This window comes from Maylandia zebra, linkage group LG7, assembly GCF_041146795.1.
Source record: "Maylandia zebra isolate NMK-2024a linkage group LG7, Mzebra_GT3a, whole genome shotgun sequence".
Taxonomy (NCBI): domain Eukaryota; kingdom Metazoa; phylum Chordata; class Actinopteri; order Cichliformes; family Cichlidae; genus Maylandia; species Maylandia zebra.
Window position 1 is genome coordinate 14,006,492 of NC_135173.1, and position 26,973 is coordinate 14,033,464.

Sequence of the window (26,973 nt, forward strand, 5' to 3'; positions counted from 1 at the left end):
CAGAGAACTTCATAAGGGGCTTTGTAAGTGCAGGCTGGTATACGTGCCCATCTTGACCTGTCTGTTGCCAAAATCATCTACAATGGGCCTGAATATCCAAACTAGGCCACTGAGCGATGGCTCAGTCTGATGAGTTCTGTGTTGTTTTTTACAGTTACGTCCATAATTTGTCAGACGGAGACACAGTTTTTGCAGTTTTACCTCTGTACACCACCACAGTGGATTTTAAATCAAGTAATCAAGTGGTTTCTCAAAAGGGTTGCATTAACTGTTTAGGAATTAATTCAACATTAATTGTAAAACATACTTTAATGTAATTTTAATCATAAAGACTGCTTTTAATACTTGAAAGTATTTTGCAGTTAATGACTCCCTGAAGTTTAGAACCCATGAAGAACAATTGCATTCCTCCCTTGATGAGCTCTGCCAGACATTTCGATGCTGGGGAGCCCAGCTGTCTTGGGGCGAGAGGCAGGGTACACCCTGGACAGGTCGCAGTTTGAATCAATTTCAGATATTAAATCTCCTTTATTTATCATGCAAGAATGAAATGAACAGGCGTCATGTAGCCATGATGCTGCAGACTGTGTATAAAAATCACTCTAATTACTAAACATTTAACAAAATCCTCGTAAAACCTTTTAAATTGATACCATCATTGGTACCATCACTTCAATCACATATTGGCTTTGCTCCTGTGGTGATGTACAGAAAAAAAACTGCAAAAAACTGTCTTTGTCCAAGGAATTATGGACCAAACTATATCATGTGGATATCTGGGTGCAGTGTTACTGTTTACTCTGGGAGTAAATGGCAGAAGGATACACATTAGGGGAAAAAAGCAAACTGGGAGAAGCAGTATGAAGCTTTAGGTAATGTTCTCCTGGGAAATCTTTCATCCTTGCATTTGTCGCATATAGCCGCTCATGGCAACAGTATTCCCTGGTAGCAGTGGCCCGAAATAGTTTATGTTGTGGACTTGGTTTCCAGACTCCGCGGGTTTCAGTGTAATCATCTGTGGGATGTGTTGGATCTGGTCTGTGAATTCAACATAGACTGCAACATGGATTTGCCTCTAACGTCTCAGTGCCCAGTACAACAGGACATCTTCAGAGGGCACGTTCAGTCCATTCATCAAAGCGTAAAAGCAGCACAAGGGCGCCCTACACTGTATTGTTCTCCCGATTTCTCATGGTACCAAGATGAAATCATGGAAATAATCAGGCTAGCAAGATATTTTGAAGTACTGTATATCCTCTTTCCATAACTGTGTGGTCGTTCTGAAATTCAAAGAGTGAATTGAAGGGACATCATTCGAACCTGCTTTATACATTTTTTGGTCATAGACAAGTAAAGTAACAGTGTAGTTGGATAATCTGCAGGAGATGAAAAGCTTATAAACCCATCGTACAAGAGATCCTCAAGAACTGAGAGTACTCAAAGACTTGCAGGCCTTTGAGCTTGTGAGAATAGTGAAAGCAAGCACTAACAGAGGACACTCTCCCTCAGCAGAAACTCAAACAGGAAACACCAGCTGGCTTCACTTATCTCACGTGGCATCAGAAGATTCATCATATTCAGACAACAAGCATTTCTATATATCTAATCTGTGCATATCTTACCCTACGTGCTTGAAACACTCTCTGCAAGACTTTAGTATACCTGACATAGGTTGCGAAGTACTATTTATATCCACAATATGCAAGTTTTTTGTTTGCCTTTGTTTGGCTTTTTTCTTCAAATCAACAAAAGTCAAGCTCCTGCTTTGGAAGTGCTTCAGTCTGTAGTCGCAGCTGTCTGCTTGTGGCATTCTTTCTAAAAGGAACCAGTCGGGAAAAGAGGTATTGGCCGCTGCAGCAGGAAGGCTGAAGGGACTGACATTTTAAGGGGTGATGATCTTGTTCTGTGCCCCTCAGCAACCAGCTCTTTGTTTCGGTGCACGCTGTACACACAGCTGAGCTGTGTTCAGCTCTGCCAGAACCAGAAATTTAATTTCACTCCACAGTCATGTGAAAAGGAAAGTTTTATGGAAAGACTCTGTATGACTTTATCAGTCTCTTAATTCTTGTGAAGGGATTTTGGTCCACTCGTCTTTACAACATTGCTTCAGTTCATTGTGGTTTGTGGATGTTCATTTATGCAGAGCTTTGTTAAGGTCCTGCCACAGCCTGTCAGTCAGGTTGAGGTTTGGACTTTTGGACATTGCAACATCTTTATTTTTTTCTTTTTCAGCCATTGTGTTATAGATTTGCTGCTGCAATTGTGATCATTGTCTTGTTGCACGAACCAGTTTTGGCCAATTTTTAGTTTTAGCAATCAGATGACGTCATATTTGACTCTAGAATACTTATCGTAGTCAAATCAATGACTGCTAGATTCCCAGGTCATGTAGCAGCAAAATAAACCCAAACATCACCTCTTGACCACTGTGGTTGACAGTTTATATGAGGTGTTAGCTCTGATGTGCTGATTTTCTGTTTCATTTGGTCTCTTCTGTCAAGCGGATGCTGCTTTTTCTTGTCTAATCTAAGCTGTGCTGGCGTGTTCCTTTTTCTTTTTCTTTTCTAATTGTACTGCCTTGAACTTTAACATTTAAGATGCCGTCTGAGGCCTGTAGAGTCTTAAGATCTACCTCTCGGGGTTTGTTTGCAGTTTCTCTGAGCATTACACAGTCTGACCTTGGGGTGTATTTGCTGGGAACATTGTTGCATTGTGTCAACGCACATCTGAATGCTCCACACTAATAAACTGACAAAACTTATGCTTTTATAGAGGTGCTCACACTTGCTGATGATCATTTAATCAAGTGCATTTGATTAACAGCACCGGGCTGCTCCTTACCCCGTTTAAGTACACCCCGAGGGGCTACTTAAATTTTTAACAGGACTCCAAAATGATGTACGAGGTGCGAACTCTTGTTTTTGTCTCTGTAAATAATCCAAAACAAGCATAAAGCAGAAAAGTTGTTTGTAAACTTTAATAAAGCCTGATAGTAAGTTGTGTTTTTTTGTTTTTTTTTACCTTTTAATTGGTGTTATACGATCAAGGTCCCTCAGGTACTGTAAACAGCACATTATCCATGTTGTGGAGTGCATCATTAATCACAATTTACCTCAAATAATAATAATGTGATAATACATTTTAGCGCTAATTGACAAAATCTCTTCACTACATAAATTTGCTGTGGTGGCGGTATGCAGCGCAGTAATGAAATGCAAAGTGACATTATTGCTTCTGGCAGCATCTTTCTCACAGCAGCTAACAGTAATCTGCGCAGAGGTGTGCTTTTTTTTAAAGTTTAAAGTATGAGAGAAGAACAAAAGGTAACGGTATGAGTGTACACTGTACGCCACTTCATTATAGACACTGTCAAGAGGTCAAGAAATTTTGCCTTGCATTAAACAAAAGTAATTAGGGTTTGACGTAAAACAGAGCGCATCGTTCCACATTGTCAGCTTACCCTCTTCCTCCATGTTCTTGTCCATGGAAGTGCTTCTCAGCAGTTGATTTCTCTGAGTGTGGGGATGCTCTCAAATCCCTGCAAAGACGTGTCATCTGTTGGTTTTTCTGATGGCAGGGTAAGTCCCGCTACTGAATAAAGTATTATGGAGGGCCAAGCAGGGACACAGCACACTCCCAGATGCTGATTGGAGAGGGAGAGACAGACATGGCGGGTGCTCGCAAAAATCTAAATGATTTACCATGATGAGCTGACACCTGGTCAAGACGTCTGCTGTCCAGTGCATTGATTGAAACAGCATGCATTCCACAGTCCACCTATTATACTGTCTAGATGATGGGATATACGCATTTAAACCAAACAGGGACCTTGAAAAATGAAACCAATGTACCGGTAGAAGTAAAAAAAAAACTGCAGTTCTTTAAAAAGCCACTTGAGGCAGTGTCCGTGTTCAGGGATTCAAATGGTTTTGGTCTCTATTGCTAATTTCTCCCTTCATAACATCTGCATCAAATATTAGTACTATTCTTTTTTAACCCACATGTTTGGATTTTGTTAAGGTTTTAAGTTAGAGATGTGGCCACTTGAATTGACATGCTTTGACATTTGCTTTGACATGGGCCTGTTGGTTTTTGCAGTGTTTTCTTCTTCTTTTAAAAAAAAATCGCATTACCTGTCTAAATAATACGGCCTGCTGCATGGAACAGCACATCGAAGAAGTCATCGGTCCAGTTTTGGTGAGTGGCTGCTTTAGCACGGATTAGCAGGCATCTGTGTTTGCGCATTGGAGTCATACAGTTTATTTTTTACAGTTTTCTAACAAATTTGTCCTCATTCGTTGATAGATCGCATCAAAAATATGGTAACTTCTAGCTCCAGGAAATTACGATGATGATGGCCATAAAGCTAACCTGATGCCCATCTTTTATCTACAGTCTGTGACGTGAAGGCGCATGCACACACTCCTGAAGCACGTATGCAGTCACCACAATTGCAAGGTTGTTATTATAGCTGCAATTAAGGAGGGACAGAGATTGAGTCTGGCTAACTGATATAAAGTCTGAATAGCAAGTGGCACTTCCACCACTCTGCAATGAAATTCGCTAATTGAATTTTGTGCTCTCAAGCAAGGACAGTCAAAGTGCTTAGTGTTTAGCTTGGCGAGACATTATAATATCCCATTACATGCATTTCCCATGCTAGGAATGTGTGCATTGTAATTTTGAAGCATGCTAATGGACTGCGTTGATTATTCGGTACCGATGCAAGGTGGAAATGAACTGTTTTCCTGGAGCTGTGCTCATTTGTTTCTCCGACATATAATTACCCCAAGTTAAATGTTTTTCCATTACTGTATTTTGCCAGTCTGTGCATTTATGTATTGGCTTCATCAATAATAGCTGTTGCTGTTGTTGTTTGCTTTTGCTGTCTTCATCTTGTACTATATTAAAATGTCTGAGCTGTGTCCATTGTTGCAAAAATAACGGGCTTGTTTTTGTGTTTCTCTCAGACCATAACTGAGAGGGTGGCTTGACATTTTGCTGTGCACAGGCATGTGAATAAGTACTGGGTTAGCATGAATGCCATCCTTTATTAGCTGTCTTGTGTGTTTTGGCAGCCCTTTGTGGAAGCACTTGCTCCGTTAGCTTTGAGATTGGTAAACACGCCGAGGGAACACTGAGTGAACATGCCACAGTGTTCCACACAAACAGGAAAACGTGTGCATATTTTGCATTCACACACACTCATGAACTCCAGAGAGGGGGATCATAGGGTGTTTATCTACCAGTGTTGAGCGCAGCAGTTTGGGCCTGTCGGTTCCTGAAACTGCTAACTGCAGCTCAGCTCACACGCTGGTGATGAAGCCACAGTTGGCTTGAGGAAGCTGCTTCTGCGAGCCAGAATATAAGATTTTATTCCCTGCTTGCCTTGAAGAATCCAAAATATTCCATCCACTAGCGGAGGGATTGCACACTTTGAAGACTGATTTGATTCAATTTGTGTTTAAACAACGAGCCCACATCTTCCATCCAACTGTGATGCATGGGTCTCATGCCACTGTTTTATAAACCAGGCTCAGGTTTTAGGTTTCAGATGTTCTGCTGACACTGAACTAGTATACTGATGGGAAACTATATAGTGAACAGGTTGTTTATGAGCAGTATGCGCTGAGTCAGCCTCTGTGATTGCATTGTTATTTATTTATGAATGTCATTTTCTTTGCAACAGTAACAAATGTTTATCGACCAAAAATCTTTGTTTGAGCCAATCAGTCAGTTTTCTTTAACAAGAAGACACATCGCACAATGAGCAATCAGCAGAAAAACAAAGATCAGATCAGAAGAAATTGTAAATCAAAGTTGATCATTTATATGTACATTTATAAAGAGAAAAGAAAAGGAAAAACAGTCTCCTCTCATGCTGGCGTTGGGTTGAAGACTGACACCAGATGTTCTGCCATTGGCAAGTTTAGCAGTAGATTGTCACCATGTCACACTAAGTCTTTATAAAAAGGTTTCATCCACCATTGTCAGACTAAAAATGTTGAATTCTTTTCGTATTAGGTGGAAACCAATGTTAAGGCGATGAACTTTGTCATAGCTAGCTGAAGGCTGGTGATGTGTGACCTGGTGCCATAAATCAACTTCTAAGAGGAGAATGTATCAGATGTACTGCTACTGCCTTGTCAGTACTGGCCAACAGGGCTGACTACAGGGACCCTGAAACTGGTAGCTGATGGATCGGTGATAGGCCCCTGTCACACATGGCTAAAGGAAGTGAGTATTCCCCAACTGATTCTGGAGTGGTTGCTGGGAATAGCTATGAAACTGTTTGCTAAAGCACCAGTCACGCAAGCTCAGAGAACAGTCAGGGATCCCCCTGGTAACCACTGCTCATTGGGGAGTTGCTCATTGCTCAATTGCTCATGGATTCCAATTGCTAAGTGATTCCTAGAGGTTGCTTGGTTGCCCCAGTGACAGCCAGCAACCACTGGCCAACTGGATGGAGAATACACATTTTTCCTACCAACCAGAGCATGTCAGTAGGTTACTGATTGTTCTTTTGGCCTATGAGACTGAGGCCTTAGATAGCTAGCTAATGATAGCTCAGTTGCAAACACCATTGCTTTGACAGTGAAGAATTACTTGTCTTTACCTCAATATTGACACGTCCACATGAAAATTACATGTAAATGTGCTTTTGTAGTTGATGCATGAATATAAGTGCAGGATTGTAGATAGTGCATAATTAAGATCTCATAAATCTAGCACCTTTACAGGTATCCCTATAGCAAAGCCAAGCCCCTCCTGCAGCCTCCTTTGAGTGCACCCTGGGTTGTTTTCTGTGTGTCTTTGCCCCCTCACTCTCTCCCTCACGTTCCTTTATGAGCTAGATTGTCTTACCAAAAAAAAAGACAAAAGGACCAAAAAATATTCTAGCACTTTTATTTTGGGAAGTTACCACAGCAATATTATAGTGTTTAGCCCAAATTTTGCACTAGTGAGGAGCAACTATGCAGAAGCGCTGCAGAGGTGGGCCGACAGTCGACTAGGACAACGCCTGGCGTGCTCTCGATTCCTCTCTCTGTGAGGTTACAAACTCTTTAGTTTGCACTTTCGGCATCTGCTGTTTCGGGAAAGTTAGCAGATGCCAAATGTGCAAACAAACGTACCAGTGACGTTAACTCTAATGACTTTAAACCTCAGGATCCTAAGATGGATAACGTTATTAGGGTAAACAACAGTGCACAGATAGTAGCTCAGTCGGTAAAATAGAAAGTGTTAGATGCTGACACAAACGTGACGGAGAAGAGGGAAAGAGCAGAGCTGGTGAGAAAGTAGATGAAAAACATTGCTCAGAAACTTTGCTCTCTTAACTTTGGCTGTTTATGCAAAACATGCCTTAATCCTACATTCTTTCTAATGGTTTGGCCTTCAGGAAATTATGCCTTAACTCCTTTGATCCGTGTCTTCAATAAATATTTTCCTGATGAGTTTAATGTCTAGTTTTAAGCTGTACCAACGTGATTGTCATTTTATTAATTAAGATCCCAAGAGTGAGAAGTGGATAAGGTACGGTGGGCTTCAGGACAAGTTTCTACTCTGAGAAAATCTGCACTCTTACAGTTTGATCTATCTCTCATTCATCATGTCAAGCTTAAAAACTACACATACGCACACACGAATATTTACATGCACACACATGAAGTCCAAATCATACAGAAGACAAGGCATAAGCTTGTGTGGTGCAGACTAGGGCTGCCACGATTAGTTGACTAGTCACGATTACGTCAACTATCAAAATCGTCGATGGCTAATTTAATAGTCGACACGTCGTTTGAAACTTTGTAAGATGCTGAAAGATGCAGGAAGAAGTAGTAGGATTTAAGAGTGTAATAACGGACTGAAAAAGAAGATGGCAGAAATGCATCTACAAGGATGCCAGCTGCCGTTAAACACTGAAGAAGAAGAAGAAGAAGCAGTCTCCGGTATCATAGTTGTGTCCAAATTCAGGGGCCGCATCCTTCAGAGGCCGTATTTGTAGGCCGATTACGTCACAGCAACGCAACGAAGGCTGTCCGAATTCGAAGACTCTGACAAATGCGGCCGATAAATGCGTCCTCCTTTTCCCCAGATTTGAAGGATGGGTCGGGTGTATCCTTCGTGGCCCAACCTATCCCAGAATTCATAGCGTGGTTCAGCCAGGGTGGCTGTGGCTACAATGTACAATGTAGCTGCCATCACCAGTTTCCAACAATGGCGGTAGCTACTTCGTTTTAATATAACTCTTTCTGGGTCACGAAATAAACTTTTAAGATATTTTAAGGCGAGAATGTAGCTGTGTAAACTTCAAATGTTGGCTCGATTTATCAAGACACCGCATATTTGCAAAAGTGCTCTGACGTTTTCGGAGACGTCTGTTACCCACCACCTCGGTAGCTAGTCGGGGGTTCACGGCTCACTAGAGCCGGTGAGAACACCGAACTCCCGGCACATTGTTTTCAGACCTCCCACGGTCTTTCGCTACTCAGGTTAAACATGATATATGAGTCACTTAGATAACTTAAAAATGTTATTGTTTGGCTTTTTTCAATGTTTTATTTGTTCCTGAGTAAATCGGTTGGGCTGAGATTAAAGTTATAGTTTTTACACCGCTGAATAAACATCAAGCAGAAAACTGATTAAACAGAAATGTGAAATGATCGAGAATTTACTCCAATGTCCTGTTATATATTAGGGAGCAAGGAGCAGACGGCTGAGTGTACTCCACCGAGACAATCTGCAAATTTAATAACAAGTTTAATAAACTATCATCTTGTCATGATCCTGGGTCCTATTGACCCAGCGTTTTGTGTTTTCTCTTCGCGATTTTGGTTCTGTTCTTCCTCTGGTTAGTGTTTACTCTGTTCTGCCCGTGTGTTCCTGTATCTAGTCCGCGTTTCTTAGTTTGTGTCCTTTCATGTGTAAGTTCCTGTTTTATTGTGAAGGTCTGTGTCTTATGTGAGTGTTTTCAGTTGCCTCCCTAGTCTCGTCATGTTAATTACTCCCAGCTGTGTCCCCGCCTGTATGTAATCCCCCTGTGTTCTCTGAGTGTATTTAAGTTGTGTCTTCTGTCATAGTAGTTGCTGGTTCGTCTGTGTTGTTTCCCCTCGGTCTCCCTGCGTCTCCCTGTATGTATTTCTCCGGACCTCCCTGCATCCTCATTCTGGTTTGTCTTATTAGTTTACCCAGTTTAGGTTTCCGGTTTCATGTTTTGTCGCCACCGCTGTTTGTACTCACACCCCTGTAAATAAACACTCATCTGCACCAGAGCTGCCGCATTTTGGGTCCTATTTCATATTCCACACGGCTTGCCTCGGCAAACCGTGACACATCTTGTCTTTATTTTTGGTTAGCACATACCTTAAACACTTCAAGCTGCAAGCTAATGATAGTTATATAAGAGCAGATGCATGCTGGTGCGATAAGCTGTACGTTTTACGTCCAATGGATGCATGATCTGATTAGTCGACTAATCGCAAAAATAATCGGTGACTAGTCGACTATCAAAATAATTGTTTGTGGCAGCCTACCGCAGACCCATGCACACTCAGACACAGCTATGTGACAAGTGTTGATCTGTGTGGAGGTGTGGCGTGAAATTATGGCTTTGCAGTTTTAACTAACTTGTGAATATCAAAAGGATGATATTGATATAATGCATCAATGGGGAAATTTGATCATTTTAATGAAAAAGATTGGAATCTTTCCCCCCTTTTTTGGTTTTCTAATGGGTGGCGATGAACTGAGAAGGCAAAACTGGTTGTTTCTCATAGCTAGCTGAAGGCTGGTGATGTGTGACATGGCGCCGTGAATCACCTTCTCAGAGAAGAATGTTTCAGATCAGCCCAATCAGATCAAACCAAGCTAGATTTGGAGTATGGAGAGGTAATGAAAGACATGCCAGTCTTCCTGCGTAGCCAGAGTGCCATCAGATAATTTGGATACTGATGTTTATATGTTGTTTTAAAGAGCAAAATTTGTTAAAACATGCACCAAACCTGGACTTTGTTTGCGTGTGTGTTTTCTGTCTTCTTCTGAGAGATAAACATAAAATCGTAATATTTAATATTTGAAATTAATGGGAAATTGACAGCTTTGTGCTACAATTCTGCCGAGTGCACAGTATTTTCTGTTGTAATACAAACTGTGTAGTTCTCTTCAATGTAGTTTCACCTGATGCTAAATTATTTCTTTGGATGTAATAACAAGCAGCTTATAAAAATTACTGACATTCATCTAGTGTCATTGGTAGGTACTGGATTGTGAAATCAGCTTTACAAAGCTTTTCTTTCTTTTTACCACTTATATATACAATTTTTTCCAGTGACAATGCCATCAATGGACCAAAATAGAGTATTTCTTGTGTAATGTGTATTTTTTTTGTTCCCTCCTCTGAATAGTATACCGTATGTGTGTTTGCTCTCCTCTGATTAGAAGCAGTGCTTGGTGGTTGTTGAAAGCATGCTGTAAGGAGGAGGCAATCAAAATCCAAAGTGGAAGCAGACAGGGCATTTTTATGGCCATATAACCCATGAACAAACTGAAAATTAATGAAATCTAACAGTCTGCAAAGCATGTAACCAATTGGTTGTGTAATCTGACAGCTACATTAAATCACATTTAAAAAAGCTGGAAATCTAAATCAGAACAGGGGCAGGCTTTTGAAAATCCTGTTTGAGAGCATAACTGCACATGCATGCACTGCTGCTGACCTCATATAGGGTTTGCTGCCTGGCTATTTTCCAGTTATGGAGCAGATGCAGTGCAAAGAGTAGAGTGTGAGTGTTTGTACAGTATGTTCACCTCCCACCTGCTGTGTATCAGCCTTGCACGTGGGCGATCAGCGCTCACTATGGAGACAATTATCTCAGCTATAACTCATCATCTCGCTGTAAAATGGTTACATACACATGCACATCATGGAAAGAAAAGAGGCTGGTGGCACATTTTCACATAATGGCGTAATTTATGGAAAATGACATCTTTAATAGATGACAAATAATCTGTGTGGAACAAATTGCGTTGAATTGATTTTTCCTGTCCATTTAACTATTCGCAAAGAGAGAACTGCACTTTTTCCTTAGGTGTTTTTTTTTTTTTTAGATTCACTCACAGTTACCTAATTTCACACATTTTAATCACCCAATACGCAGTGTTGAACATATCAACGGAAGTAGTGGGTGGGACCCCGAGTGTGAGTATTAGCTTAGTGTTGAGGTAAAAAAATAAGTTCAAAAATAATGCCGCATTTCTTAGATAAGATAAGATAGAACTTTATTAATCCCTCGGGTGGGTTCCTCTGGGAAATTCGACTTCTTAAAAGGTTCATTAAAATTCAGTGGCTATAAGGGCCGTTAAGTAAAGGATTCACGCAGGTAGCTTTATTTACTGGTGGTGTATAGTTCGATAAATCATCTTAAATGCCACCCAATAAAAAGCATCTTTGGTATTTCAGTTATAAACATTAGGAACGAATTACTCTCTGTAGGGTGGATCCGTCAACTCCATGGGTTGGTCTGTTGATAATAATTAAGTTGTTGTCTATCAAAACTTGTAACTGAGCTAAACTCTATATCTAATTAATTTTGTTTTGTAAATGCAGTTAAAATACACACTTTGACTCTATTCTGTTATTTGCGTATCTGTCTGCTACTCGAAAGTTGAGGGAGAGTGAACACAAACACTTAGAGATAGTGGCTGTTGCAAGACCACAAGTTTTTTTGTTTTTTTTTTCACTTCTAGCCTGCAAGTAGAAGTGTTCAGACCACAAGATCAAAGTTACAGAACATACAGCTTGCAGCAAACGAGTTTCTCTCTGAGACAGATATATAGAGTACTGGCATAAAAGGGTACTTATTAGCAGGCGTCGAAAGTTCAGCATGTACTCAACATATATTGGGACTGGTGAGCTTCTTTTGGAAACTATGAAAAGTCTTTTTTTTAACCTCTCAGTAGTTTTAGAAACAAAAGAAGTATTCTGGACATGAATTAACAGCTATAATAATACTGTAAAATATTATTGCATATTATTAAAATAAAGCTTTCTAAGGTTACCAAGCTAACCCTAGTTCTCTGAAATTCAAGTGAGATTTTTTTTTTTTATCTATGGGAAGCACCTTCTGTGATTGGTCATGCCATACGACGCTTCCCATAGTCAGATGTGAAAGAGAAGAACATCTACTTAGACAAAAATGATTTTTTTTCCTGTCAGTGTCACCAATCCACCAGTGAAAGAATTATAAACAAAGGAAAGCTGGAGCTGAGGCGGCAAAGCATTTCACCATTCATTCATCGTAAGACTGATGGTCTGTTTGTGGGCTCCTAATACCCAAGTGTTTTTTAGCAACTCCAAATTTTAACACTTACATTTTGAGCTATTAATCGTAAATGGCAGATGAACCCCTCTGGAGTGCATTAGATTGGAGAGGTGGTAATTCATTTGGTCAGAAGTATGCACTTTTATTGAAAGTTAGTCAGGATCCAGCATGAACCTTTGAGAGTGACTGTTAACAAGTCTAAAATACATTGTCTGTGAAGGTTCTCAGTCATCCAGGTTATTGTAGTCTAAGGAGCTTGGAAAGAAAACATCTGGACTTCTTTAAGTTGCTTGACGATGCTTCACCTTCTTCAGTTCTAAGGTTAAATGGTAGAGTCCCAGATATAAGCCCTATGGGAGTGTCCCCCCCAAGAGGGAAATAGACCCGCTAACAATCCTCTAACTAATCACACGAGCCAAGGTGTGAAAATAGGTGTAGGTCACAATCACCCAAGGTTTCAGGTGAACTCATTGTGAAACCTAGCCCCACCCTATCATGTGATTTCCTGATGTCAAAAGGCCCCGGATGTCAGTGGGCGTTAAGGCATCTGGGAAGGGATCTCAAAACTTGATTATAGATGGCAGACAGTTGGTGTCATAAGCCACCACCTCTGTTCAAAGAGGGTCGTTCACAGTGGACATAGATGGCTTCTTTGACTCCTCTTTTCAAACCATATACACTGAGCAAAATAAGTATTGAACACGCCACTAATTTTCTAAGCAAATGTATTTCTAAAGGTGCTACTGGCATGAAATTCTCAACAGATGTTGGTAACCCATCAAATTCACACATGCAAAGAAATCAAACCTGGAGGGCAGACATAAATGGCCAGTTAAGGTATGTGTAACAATGAGAAATGACAAAGGAAAAATGTATTTAACACATGAATAAAGGGTGATGCAAAAAGGCACAGGAAGTCATGATACCAGCTCAGATCTGTGGTTTGATAGTCTGATTTCTATGCTTGAGTGGAGTCGATGGGTTGTTATCAACATCTGGTGAGGATTTAATGTCAATAGCACATTCAGAAATATATTTACTTAGAAAATTGGTGACATATTCAATACCTGTCTTAAATGCTGTAATTCCATATAACCTGAGGTCAACGTGCCTTTTATTAAAAATTCAAGTTCAAACTAAAAGTGAGGATTGTCTCAGATTTCGAGGTAACGTAGAGTGCTCTCGCCAAATTTTGAGTTTGTACAAATAAACAAGATACATGGAGTTTATGAACCTTTCTTCTGTTGATGTGAATAATGCATGACACTGAAGGATATTTTAGTAGCACTTAGCTTTCACACTAACTCCTCAGCACTTCACAGTGCTGTGCTGAAAGGGTGGAGAGAGGCGTTGGTTGGTGTGACCCATTGGAGGATAGCGTAATAGTCACTGCTGTATTTGAACTGGGACTTATTGCTTACTGTCCTCTCATTTCTTGTGTACATATGCTATATTGCCTAATCACACATCTGCAACCCAACACTAAACTGCTAATGTTGGGAGGGTAACACCAGCATGCCTGTGTACCAAGCTGCTTAACTAAACTCCACAGATACAACACACAGGGAAACATCTGTGGCGATTAGAGGTAATTCAGAGGAAAATACTAGAAATTCACTCTTGAAAGCTGAAGCACAAACTTCTTGGACAGGCTTCACCGCTCAGTAAGCCATGTGTCAGATAATTCCATTAAAAATGCTCCCAAGGGCACCAAGACCATCGACAGAGGTCCAGTTTACTGACTTTAATTAGTGCAAGTAAAGCCAGGACGCCTGTCAATCAAAGCAACCACGCCTCTTACTCCAGTATCCAGAAGTATGCGTTACATTGGGCATTTTAATTTGGAGTGTTTGGCAGTTGACTCACTTTTAGACTCAGCCTCAAGTTTTTGGCACTCATGTTGGCTTTATTTTTCAGCCCTGGAAGTTGCCGCTAGGCGTTCACACACAGCTCTCCTGGGTGATGTCTATAAAAGTTCAGGGCACATGCAGTGCATATGAAAAAGAATCAGATGCCACTCAAGCATTGATTAAATCGCTAGAGATTTGTTTAAGTTAATTAATTTGTAGCCGTTGTTCACCTGTTATTCCAGTCAAACCTTGTTAACTAATTAGTGTTGTGATAGGTGTTAGTAAGTGAGAGTGACAGAAAGTGGATCATTATTCTTAGCAAATGGGTCCCATTTGTAGCTAGACTTAAGGTTCATAAGTGGGCAGCGCATGGCACTTTTAAGGATGCTGGGTCAGCTGTCCAAAGCACAAGCATCACAAGTAAAGTAAATACAAAATTAAATCACATTTTAGTCACAGAGAGGTGGAAAAGCAACTTTATCACAAACCACATTTGTAAAATGAAAATAGCAACACCCCAAATCAACAAAAATATAGTCTAGTTGTGGTCTTGGAAAATGAGTAGTGGTCTCTAAATCACTTCACCACTCTTGCAAAATGATTTATTTATTCATTTATTTGCCTTCTCTGGAGTTGGCCACCTGCTTCAAATCCACTCCACCTTGACAAGAGAGAAGTAGCACTCCAGTCATCAGAGACGTGTTCAGGTTTGCATCTTTGTGGAGATGCATTCATTTTGCAGCATGGTAATGAACCTAAAAACACCTTTGTGAGCAATACTTGAAAACCAAGAAGTGCTGATTGTCACAGAGTTTGCTCCACAGACTCGCCAACTGAAATTTTTTTTGGATGCTAATGTTCAGTGTTTTTGTGTGTTTCAGGATTCTCTTCTTTGCATCCCCAGTGTCTTCCTTTCCTCTGCTGCCTCTGAAGTCATGGACTAGCCCACCGTCTGGTCCTGGCAGTTCTGTGGGTCATCAGATGGCTTCTCAACAACCCTCAGCGAAAATACAGAATGTATGTATCACCACCTAAAGAGAGAAAGTTGCATCACATCATCAGTGTTGTCACATTCAGCTGGTAGATGACAATAATAACATTGGCTGGATGTGGCTGTCATAGACACCCACTTTGTCAAAAACACATCAGTGAGCAGCACTTCTGCAGTGGGCATCTTGTTTTCTTGAGTGATGGGCATGGGTACTATCCGGTCGTTAAGTCTGACGTCACTAGCCGTGCCTGGGCCTAAACTCCGCTGCAGGTCCATATATCAAACGATCACTATGGCATTACTGAGAGTTGAAAAACTGTCTAAAGTCTTTCATCTTTAATAAAATGATCAGCGTTCTGCTCTACCAGCTGTAACAATTGAGTTTAACATCCAGGCATCCACGAAAACAGAATTTATGGCATTTAACGAGTTAGAAGTTAGCAGGAAGTTAGCTCGCTAGCTTCTATCTAAATACAATATAGCATGTCCTGACTGCGGGGTTTTGGAAACAAATTAAAACGTACAGCTATGTTATCACTTCCAACATAAATGAAGACAGAAAACTAAACAGCAGTGACGTTTGTAGGGTTACTGAAGTTGGGCTAGCTGGTATATAATGATGTGCTACGTGACCGCTAGCGACACAGCTATGTTAGCATAATATAAACAAGCTAACTTTTTTTCCACTCGATAAAAGTTAACGCGAGTGTTCTCGGTGGTCAGGAACAAATGTAATCGCATGGCAGGATGCTGTAAAAGGACCAAACTTCAGCCAGGAGAACAACTGAGATAATCCATTCACAATACGAGGTTAGTCATTCATATACTGCTGCATGGGCTGGGCTGTAGTTACATCCTAAGGTTTTAAAAACTGAGCTTAAATAAATGATTAGCGGTAATAAAAGCCGAGGGAGGTCAACAGTGATCACTGACTGTTTTAGGAGCTTTTTGAGATTAAATAGAAGAAAATACAAAACATTAAACATGTTAACAACACAAAAGCCATATTAAACGCAGACTACTTTAGGCCCGGAAGTAGGATTCCTCACGTCATCACTTAACGACCGGATAGTTGATTTCACTTCCAGCCTTCTCTGTGTGACGTCCATTCACATGTTTCACAGAGCAAAAACCTCACCATCAAAACAGTAAATAACAGAACAGTTATGCATGGTATATGACACTACCTTGAGCCAGCTTTCTTTTGCATACAGAAGGTTTAAACAAGCAGGTGGGTGGGGCTTCTGTGTTCTTAGCAAGAACTGTGCCTGAGATCATTGTATAAGGAATATTATCTCTCTGACACTGTGGGATTACCTATCCAGTGCTGACCACAGTATTTGAAACTTTGGCCATGGTTAACATGATTATCCACCACTGTAATGCTAAATCTATGGAAGAAAATAAGAAACGGCGTGTAAGATCCACTTTAAAGTGGAAGTAGTGTTTTACTGTTTCATGGCAGTTGATCAAGCTGGAGATAACTTGACCGCTTTGATGTGTACAATGTCACAATAGGGCACATTTTATACACTTATGGTAAGACGTGTGCACAGAACGCTTAACAGAAAAGTGTTGGAAGTGATGTGCTTTCTGCTTCTGCAAAAAGGCGAGGGTCTTCTCAGGTCAGAGTCAGACATATATGGTCATCACAAAGTGTACACAAAGCTCTGCAACAACTTTTTTGTAGCTTCAGTTTTTTGTTATGCGAGCACAGATCTCCACAGGTTTGGAGGTTTTCAGGGAAGTACCATCCAAGTACTACCTCTACTACAAGTCCCATTTTTTACAGTTTGTATAACGATATAAATCAAACTAAAGTAAAGAGAAAAAAAACCTGTTTAACAACAGCAGCCAAATGATTGTACTCATTTACATTCCAAAACTGCTTACTCCTGAATTTATACTGATCTATATCTGGATATTACAGTTTGAAGGAAACGTTACTGGTCAGTTTTCCAAAGTAGTTCATCCATATTCTACAAAAATGACCCTGAGAGGTACAGAAGTTGCATTTGAGTTTCAGTCCTTTTGCTGCATTTGTCAACTTGCCTTCACATTTTGCAGAAGTGTGAAAAAGCCAACAGAGTTGGTGACTAACAGGAAGCTAGATAGACCTATAGTTATTATGGCCCACATGTTTTTACATCAAGTAGAAAAGCATACATTTGGGTGTTTGAGTCATAATTACCTCCCACAGGGAAAATGACCTCAGTAGTGCTGCTCTTATGGGAAAAGATGAGACCCTGGCTTCTAAAGAATGCGCTCTCTCTCATTCCTTCTCCACCGTTCGTCAAAGATTTTTCCTTTGCAAAGCGTTATTGATACCCTGATAGGCAGCCTATTAATCCATATTGAGCCCTTATAGTGTAATTACGCACACAATTGGTGCCTCTTAAGTCCTCAAAGAAGATAAATATCTCACAGACTGCGTTCAAGGGTTTAGAATTTTCTCTAAGTGGTATTTATGGCTGAAATAAAAAGTTTGCCTGTTGGTTATAAAAAGAAAATGTCCAATTTCAAGTATGTAAAAAGCCAAAATTATAAACGTTGGCTCATAGCTTTATTATTCACAGTCGAACACTGTAAATGTTGCATTTCCTGTTTCTCTCGGTACAATAATCTACATTCAACACAATGCACACTAAGTAGGTCAGCTAAACTAAAGCTTAAGTGCAGCTTTAACTCATTAATAATGCATATGACAAAGACTGAAGTTGCTGGGTCTTGAAGAATGATGCTTCTAAATCTAATGCCAACAATCAAAAAGCACTCAAGTTATATTCTTTTATGTCTCGTGCCTTTAATTTCCATGTGCTGATAATACTGACTGAGGGGACACTTTGAAATAAAAAAAATTTCTGTAGTGCTCAGCAAAAGATGCCACGATATTCTGCTGTCCCTCATTATGCTTTTTGATTATTTCACTGGTTTTCTGTAACCTCGGAAGCGGGAGTGTCTGCCGGCCCACAAAGCCTATCCGATCCCTGATGGAAAGTCCAGTCCCTGTGGCGCACTTGGAGCTAGCGCTTCTGTCCTGCTTGCCTCTCTCATGCGTGGGCAGAGTATCTGGATGGCTCCAACATGCTCTCACTCCTCTTAAGGTCAAAGTTTCACATCTGAACTGTTCTCCAACCTCTGTTCAGTACACAGAGGCCTGGTGTCAGAGCTCCAGCCTGTAGGTGTTTGTTTCTTCACTGACAATGCTCTGAGCTCAGCTTCCCCGTCACCCACACAGAAGGAAGGGGAATGAAAGCTATGCGTGGACTCATTCATTCCATAGACCGAGGGAGTGAGTGCGCGTGCGCAGTTGTGTTATTTATGACCTAACAAGGCAATGTTTGTTGATGATTAGAGCTCGGGTGTTATAGCCATGATGTAAAAATCCCATCACACTAAATAACATCACACTGAATCACACAACTACACTAATAGTCAGAGGCATCCTTCCTCTGTCTACATCAATAATATCCGTATATTGATGTGTTCAGATACTGGATCATACCCAAAGACCACAGGTTGACACTCAGTGGCTGGAAGAAGCTCAGTGTTGTTATGTTCATGGGCAGTTGGCCAGATTCTTTGGGCATAAGCAGGTGAGTCCTGGTTGTGGTTTTCATATTGCATCTGTGATGCTGGTTATTATGTTGTGAATGTTAGAAGAGGCTGGGAGGAGTGCTGGGAGTTGAGTGCTCTTCACATTACTATGAACTATGCTCTATAAAGCATTGCACACCAGTACAAGCTGGCTTGAGCTGCTGGCTAGGATTAAAACGAGGCAGCGGGGCAGTCTCTTCTCAAAGGGGTTAGTGAGGAATCCGTTTTTAAAGGTGTGGCCGATGCTGTTGAACAGTGTGTTTAAAACCTGCTTGTGTTTTTCTTTGCCTTTTTTTTCCATATTCCACCTCAGATGAGAACGTGAAGCCTGGCGTCCACCAAGGCCACCCCTGCACCTTGGGCAGCGCACACACATGATCACATGACTCTGGACATGGACGCGGTCCTGTCAGACTTTGTTCGGTCCACCGGGGCAGAACCAGGTCTGGCAAGAGACCTGCTGGAAGGTAAGAGATGACTACGCGCTCTTTTCTTGCGAAATCTAAATATTTATATGTATTGTTTTGATCGGCTGCTCCCAGTTATGCCATGAGCAGAGAAGAGGAAATAAGCGGAACGGAAAATAAAGAAAACAGAAGACGGGCGGAGAGGAGAGGGGCCTGCGTCGGAGAGCAAGCTTGCTGATTTAGAGGCCAGTGTGACAGTTTTACGAGGGCGCTCCCCAGAGAAAGCTTTGTGCCCATTCATTGGAACTCATTGAGGAGCACAGTGTTACTGGCACTTGTATAGCTTGGGTGCAGCTCCAAAAAAAAAAAAAAAAAAAAAAGGCAGCAAAATGCACACGGCCTCAGAAAGCTGATTGATAGCTGGTTGAATCAGCTTCAGTAGATATATATGTTGTGCGTTTCTACTCTTCGTTCGTCCACAGGAAATTCTGTGATTTCATCTAATTTAGCATAAAGTGAAGCACGCTGAACCATTCTTGTCTGCTTTACAGGAATAAAAGCGTGCACCACAGTAATCAGGCATCCATTAGGGTGATGAAATCCTCGTGGAGTGCTGGCAGCACGCATGTGTCCTGGAATTTTTTTTTTGTCTGGGTGTATATAGTACATCCAGTTTCGTCTCTTCGGATGAAGAGTGAGAGTTTTGAGCGTCCGATTCTCTGCTACTGTCAGTTTTTTTTCCTGATTCTGTTTTGGCACTTAACCTCGGTGGACTACACGTGACACTCACAGACACCAAACAAGACCGTGCACTCAGACAAGGCAGACAAGAGCCTGGATGAGCTGTTTCAGTATTGTGCTTTGGTCTGATGTTGTCTTAGTTTTAGAGGCTTGAATCAAACAGCTGCTCTGTGACCCTGCGGTCTGAATCAAGTTGGTGTGAAGAGACAGAGAAACATGACAGAGCACATGTGGTGCTTCCCCCTAGAGGCCTGTTTAAGTATTGAATCTACACTGTTGAATTGGTTTTGGGCCTTTATTGTATTCAGATTGTGATGTACGTTCATACTGCATGAATTTATGTGGGTTTTTGTTTTGGTTTTTTTTGCAGACGACAGGCATTATAAATGAAAGCGTTGAAATAGTGCTTTCCAAACCAAAGTTAATAGCAGGCTAATGTGGAAGCTTTTAAAGACAGTGCATTAGGTGCTGAGTGGCTGTGCAGCTGGACCATAAGTTGTATTCCTGTATTTGTGTAGCTCAAGATACCGAGATCCATAGAGCGAAATAAGCTTTGCATTGATTGATGTGAGAGACAGCGATTAGTGGTGTCGGTTCTCATATCCAGACGCTTCGCAATCATCGTGTCTGGAAGTCAGCAAGAGAGGACAACTTCCTGCAGGTCTCTTTTTACAAAGGCTTTCCATTAATGGACTCTGACTCACGAACATGCTCCGATTACACGAAGACACACCCGTGGGTTTTGAAATGACTGGTTTGCAGAGAGTTCCTATGGCATTGTTAAAAAATATCACACTGTGGTATAATAAGACTGAGACTTGACTCGTGTCTTTAAAGCCTTGAGGGGATTTCTGTTAGAGAGACAGCACCCAGAGGAGACAACTGTGTCTCTGCATGTGTTGCCAGTATGTGTGTGGGTCTCTTTGTGGGTCCCTCCTTGCACATCAGGATATTGCTGTCATAATGTTAATGGATCTGCTTCCCTTCACTGTCTTTATAACCTCGATATCCAAGTCTGTATTTTACGTGAAGCAGCGTGTTTTCCTCGGGCAAAAGCACTGTGTGACTTTGCTCCATATGGATGTTGTATCGTTATAACTGAAGCTCATTCTTTAAAATTTTTAAGATATAGGAATTTGTCGGAATTTATCTGTGCTAAATGATTTATGTGGCTTATCTGCAGCATACTCAGCAGCTTTTTGCATTCTGTCCCAGGGTTCCCCTTTACTTCCCACAATAGGTAGCATAGGTAGTTTTTTTTACCACGAGATAACCCTGTTTACTGTAAGCTGTAGTTAAGAGTGTCTTGTTGTGAATGTTGGCTTTTTTTTTCTTTCAGAAAAGCCTTTTTTTTTTTTAAATAAAAAATTTGTGTGTTTCTCCTCCAGGTAAAAACTGGGACCTCAGTGCTGCTCTAAATGACTACGAGGAGCTCAGACAGGTCCACACTGCCAACCTGCCGCAGGTCTTTAACGAGGGCCGCTATTACAAACAGCCAGAGACGCGTGACACACCCACCCATGTCAGCAAGATCGACAGACCGTGTGCACAGAAGCAGGAGGACAATGCACAAGGTAGCCACCTCAGCGCGACCATCGCCAAGATCCAAAGAAATCTTTTTCTTTCATCTTTCAGTTTGCTTTCCACTCGTCCCTTCACTTTTCATTTGTCTCTCATTTTCAGAGAAGCGTCTCTCGCGTGGAATCTCCCATGCCAGCTCTGCTATCGTCTCCCTGGCACGGTTGCAGGTGGCTAGTGAGTGTACCAGCGAGCAGTTCCCTCTTGAGATGCCCATTTACACATTCCAGCTACCGGACCTCAGCGTCTACAGCGAAGACTTTAGGAGCTTCATAGAAAGAGATCTGATAGAGCAGTCAACCATGATGGCTTTGGAGCAGGCTGGTGAGTACTGTAGGATGTTATACATTCACTTAAAGTCCTTCTGCTCCTACTGATATGGGATACGTGCTTTTCCCCATATTCTCAGTTTAGTGAGAATAAAATGTTCGTCTAACAAAGCAGTAGCAGTGAGAAAATGCTCTGAAAGTCAGTGAAGCAGACAGATGTAGGGGGCTAGACTGAAATTAAGACAGAGAGACTGAGCAAATCAGAGTAGCAGCATCATCTGGAAGGGAGATGACAACAGCTAATTCAAAGCATCCGGGACCCCAAAGGATTCATATCCCAGCCGACGCTTTGAACTACGGAGAGAAACTAGTTAGAGAAGTTTCCAATCTTCCTGCAGACTTTTCCACACCAGGACTGCAGAGACTGTAAAACCTCCTAAATTTGATTCTGTTCAAGGTCTGCGAACACTCAGCCAGAGAAATATTGGGTCAATTAACCGTTAACACATAAATAGGACAGAATCAGTGTCTTTATAGTTAAATATTTAGATAAACACAAGATTTATCTGATCTCTTGTGAAAAAGTGATGGATTTACTGCTGCAAATTTACTCTAAACTTTATAAATCGCAGACTGTGGGTACCAAAGCTTAGCCACTACTATAAAGTGCATATCTCTGCAATTAGGAAAAGGTACAGTAAAGTACAACCAGTTGTGAATTTGCCTTTCTTCATGGGTGGTTGATTCTCAGCCGTAATATTCCATGTGCAGGGCACATGTATTACTCTTTGATGTAACGTCATAAAAAGCGCTGATAAGTCAAGCTAGTCCAACTTTCTAGACAATTAACGAATATTTATTGTGAGAAATAAAATCAGGAGCTGCAAATCGAGAAAACATCTGCATTCTGAGCCCATCCACACTGAGGGGTAAATCATTCAGACGCTCTTCTGTGTTTAATGTTGTTAAATAAATGATGCAGTCAGATCACCCCCGGCTCAGAGCAGTGCGGCTAGCTGCAGTAAAGCACTGTGTGGTGCCCAGGGCTGTGAAACAGTCGTCTCTCCCTCAGGGATGCAAGCACGGCTATGATGAAGTGGAAAGCTGTACATACTGTAAAAGTTGGGCTGAGGAGGAACTTGTTTTAGGGAGACGTGCTGGTTTTGAAACAAATTGTGCTTGTTGGAAAAACTGTGTGTTTTCTTGCCTCTGTGATGTAATTAATAAGTGTATTTTCTGACATCCTCGTGTTGCTCTCGCTGTTGTGCGCAGGTCGTCTGAACTGGTGGTCTACAATGTGCACCAGCTGCAAGAAGCTGCTCCCTCTGGCCACCACAGGGGATGGGAACTGCCTCCTGCATGCTGCCTCGTTGGGTGAGTTATTCACTATTCATAATTTACGCTTGAATCAAAAACCCGGTAATAATGGAGCGCTTCTCTAAGCATCAGCTGTGCGAGCTGGTGTCATGTCTATCTAAAAACCATGTCAGTGCTGCAGAGCAGCTGCTGAATATAAGGAATAGTCTGCGAATGATGGAGCTGGAGAAAGCCAAGGAAGCAAGGAAGGGAAGGAGGAAAGTGACCTATACACTGCAGGAGACTTTCAGCCGTAGGGTTTAAGAGACAACGCCATATTCAGGTATCTGCTGAAAGAGGTGGTTGACTCCTCAGTGTGAGGACTGCTAGCAGCACAGGGTTAGGCACACCGGAGTTAATGCAATCTACTGTGTCTGTCAGACAACTGAGGCTGTTTGAGGAGTGATGAAGGACATTTTTAATAAAAAGCCATGGACACCTCTGAATGATTTATCAACATAATCTTGTTTTGTGTGTAATGGCCACATTGTTTCATCTCCTCTGTCCTACCATTCAGCAACATGTCATGTGTGTGCATTTATCAGGGATGTGGGGCTTCCATGACAGAGACCTGATGCTGAGGAAGTCCCTGTACACCATGATGAAGAGCGGAGCGGAGAGAGACGCTCTGAAGAGGAGATGGAGGTGGCAGCAGACGCAACAGAACAAGGAGGTAGGGAGAGCGTCAGTCTTCACACACTGAAACTCCTAAATGCACCGCATCCTCTTTCATTAATGACATATTAATAAATCCATATGAGCAAGCAAGCATTAAACGAGCCGCAGTTAATAGTCTCCGATTTTGCACTTTTAGTTTTTTTTGCTTTGATAAAAAATGATCTTTCCATGATCGCAAGCGTGCATTAGTAGCAGTGCCGCTAATACTGTCAAATCCTCTACATTTCCTCCATTTTCTTGATATTCATGTATTAAAGAGTTTTAAAATCTATTAGAAAAACGGTGTCACCAAAGATAGCTCAGCCCTAAGAAGTAGTCCAGATGCTCATGTTTTAAAAACGCCCAAGGCGTCCTGGTGGCCCAGTGATCTAAGATGCATCTCATGTAACACAGCGTCCTGGTTTGCGTCTGGGCACGGAGCATTGTTTCATGTCAGCCACCTGTCTCTAATTACCCGTATCTCCTGACTTTCTCTTTTACCAAACACTCATTAACGGTGGAAAAATGACAAAATGTCCACAAATGCAAGCTGCAATGGCAAAAAATGGGCTGTCTGGGTGAACACTGTGCATATTAATCAGAATTTCCTTTTCTTTTCTTTTTTTTTCTGCAGTCGGGGCTGGTGTACACCGAAGAGGAGTGGGAGAAAGAGTGGAACGAACTGCTAAAGTTGGCCTCCAGCGAGCCTCGAAGTCACCTCAGCAAAAACGGGAACACCAGTGGAGGGTACGGGCTTACAGTCGAGCCCACAAGAACATTCAATTTCCCAGACACATTACCACTGACCAAAATTCAGCAAAAGTTGCTCCTGAATCACTGCATAAAATGAACGGAACGAAACGGAAATGCAGCAGCGAGCAGTGCCGTTTTAATCCTACATTACAACCCTCCTTTGTTTCCTAACCCTGTGTGGTGAAGCGCTGCACAAAGCCCACAGCTAAAACAAAAGTGACCTTCTCAGTAAAATCAATTTGTCAGGGAAGCTCATTGTTTCCACTTGGACAGTTTCTCTTCAGAACTGCTGCCTCCCTTTAATAACATTGCTGAAGCTAACGCGTGAAACTGTGCCATCTACTGGCTGTCGTCAGTATTAATCATCTGAGCTGTGAACCTCCCCTGAGCTGTGGGTTACTTTTAGCTGCAGAAAGCTGCATAAATAAGGGTAACGCAGGGTTTATCTCAGGCTACAGAGGCAGATTTGAAACGTACTCTGGTTTCCTCCTCCTACGCAGAGAAACTTGTGGTTTGTCTCTGTTTCCATATTCACTGAAATAAACATACATACTTTCTCATGTAGGTGCTCGCTATAGTGAAGTGAAAACCGCTCTGACGGACAGACAGGCTCATCACGGTGTCTGCTGAAATACATACAGTGCCATTTAAGGAGGCTGTGGTTATCTGTGCTCGTCATCACTAACTTTTGTTTCAGTTGAAAGTGAAATGTAAAAAAAACCAACAACAACAACAAAAAAAACCTCCTTGCAAACTGTTTCTTTGTGAGTGCGACATCTGAAAACAGCACAGTTTTTCTGTGTTATTCCTCATGTTGGTGCAATGCCGTCCAGTGCTGAAAAATTTCTGTTAAAGGAAATCATTTCCTCATTTAATCTGGTGTTTTTAACCTCTCATTGAGGTTGACTGTGATACGGTAATCAGGTTAGGGATGTTTGATGGTCCTAGTGTGAGATGAGGCCCTAAATAGGATGAGTGGGATCGCATATTAAGAGGCTCTTTATTAGAGTGAATTTGGCAGCGTGGCTGTTTGTGTGGCTGACAACTTAATTGTTGTACATCCTCTGGTTCCCTGGTGGCTGCATGCCTGAGAGCTATGGCTCTCCCTTCCCTTTTCTCGTTTTCCTCTCCTGCTCTCTTTTACTGAAACACATGTATGACAGGATGGGCATCGTTGTCCTGTCTGTTAAAGCGAGCCAAATGGGAAATGGATTCAAGAGGATCAGATTAGGCATATGATTGGCATGGACATTGCTATTTTGGCTGGCCTCAATACAGAAGCAGGAAATTGCTACAGTGTTGCAGTGTGTAATGTAATGTTTTTGGGTTTTTTTCCCTTCAGGGTGGATAACTCAGAGGATCCGGTCTATGAGAGTCTGGAGGAGTTCCATGTGTTTGTGCTGGCCCACGTGCTACGCAGGCCAATTGTAGTGGTGGCTGATACAATGCTCAGAGACTCGGGAGGAGAAGGTAGACTTGAACGCATGTCGACTCGCTCCTCTCTGGTACAGCAGTTCAAGCGATAGAGTGAAACTAAATATGGTTCTCTATCTGAATTCCAGCGTTTGCTCCCATCCCGTTTGGAGGGCTCTATCTGCCCCTCGAGGTGCCCCCGAGCCGCTGTCACTGCTCCCCACTGGTCCTGGCCTACGATCAGGCGCACTTCTCCGCACTGGTGTCCATGGAGCAGAGAGACCAGCAGCGCGAGCAAGGTAAGAAGATGTCCAGCAAAAAACCAAAAACCGCTTCTATACCCTGACAGAAAGAGCCGACGGCATCCTCAGGTGGGAATCTTTAATGCAAAACCTTTTCTTGACCTCCTGTTCATGAAAATTCAAGGTTTTTTTTCTGACAACATCTGCAGTAGTTTGACAGCCATTGCTTTTAACTTGGTGGGTGGAGGACTGCGAGAGGGAAGGCGAGTGGTCTGCCTGTCCTGCTAGAGGTGAATAATGTATGAGACAGCAGTCTAATTACTCGTGATCCATTATTTAAACAGGCCAGTTGGCAGCAGGAACCAGAAAGTGGCCAACATGCAGGAAAGTGGACAGCACGCTTCTTCTTCTTATTAGGAGCTGACCGAATAATTCAAAGCTCACCTGCAGTCACTGTTGTGAGTTTAATTTGTCAGAGTAGGGGTGTGTGTTTATATGTGTGCCTCTTTCACAGGAATTTGTGACACGATGCTGTGCAGAGCATATTGATTGTGTTATGTTGTGGTAAGGAAGTGTGGATTGTCCCTTGTGTTGAGCAAGGCTTGTTTTGTTCACTCAGATGCCAGCGTTCCCACTCTGGGTGCGTTGCTCGCTCTTGAGGTCAGAGCATTTCTCACACGGACGTTTTTAATTGATAAACAGAGTGGATCTCCCTGACAACCAGTCTTAGTAGTCACGGCACTCTTCTGTATCTGACTCAGTGGGTGGAACTCACGTGTCATTTGCGGGGGCAGCTGGC

At 41.9% G+C, this 26,973-nt stretch overlaps 1 protein-coding gene across 2 annotated transcripts in view; it reads left to right on the forward strand.

The window, feature by feature from the left end:
* otud7a (OTU deubiquitinase 7A) overlaps nt 1–26,973 on the forward strand; it is a 44,108-nt gene that overhangs the window by 5,287 nt on the left and 11,848 nt on the right. The window contains exons 2-10 of one of the 2 annotated variants that reach the window (XM_004553133.4): nt 15,052–15,187; nt 19,072–19,225; nt 21,295–21,480; nt 21,590–21,808; nt 23,026–23,127; nt 23,655–23,782; nt 24,401–24,513; nt 25,862–25,989; nt 26,082–26,231. In XM_004553133.4, the coding sequence (XP_004553190.1) occupies nt 19,141–19,225; nt 21,295–21,480; nt 21,590–21,808; nt 23,026–23,127; nt 23,655–23,782; nt 24,401–24,513; nt 25,862–25,989; nt 26,082–26,231 (1,111 nt within the window). In that variant the 5' untranslated portion in view covers nt 15,052–15,187; nt 19,072–19,140. The remainder of the gene's footprint in view (nt 1–15,051; nt 15,188–19,071; nt 19,226–21,294; nt 21,481–21,589; nt 21,809–23,025; nt 23,128–23,654; nt 23,783–24,400; nt 24,514–25,861; nt 25,990–26,081; nt 26,232–26,973) is intronic. The other variant, XM_012919675.4, reaches the window with a different exon arrangement.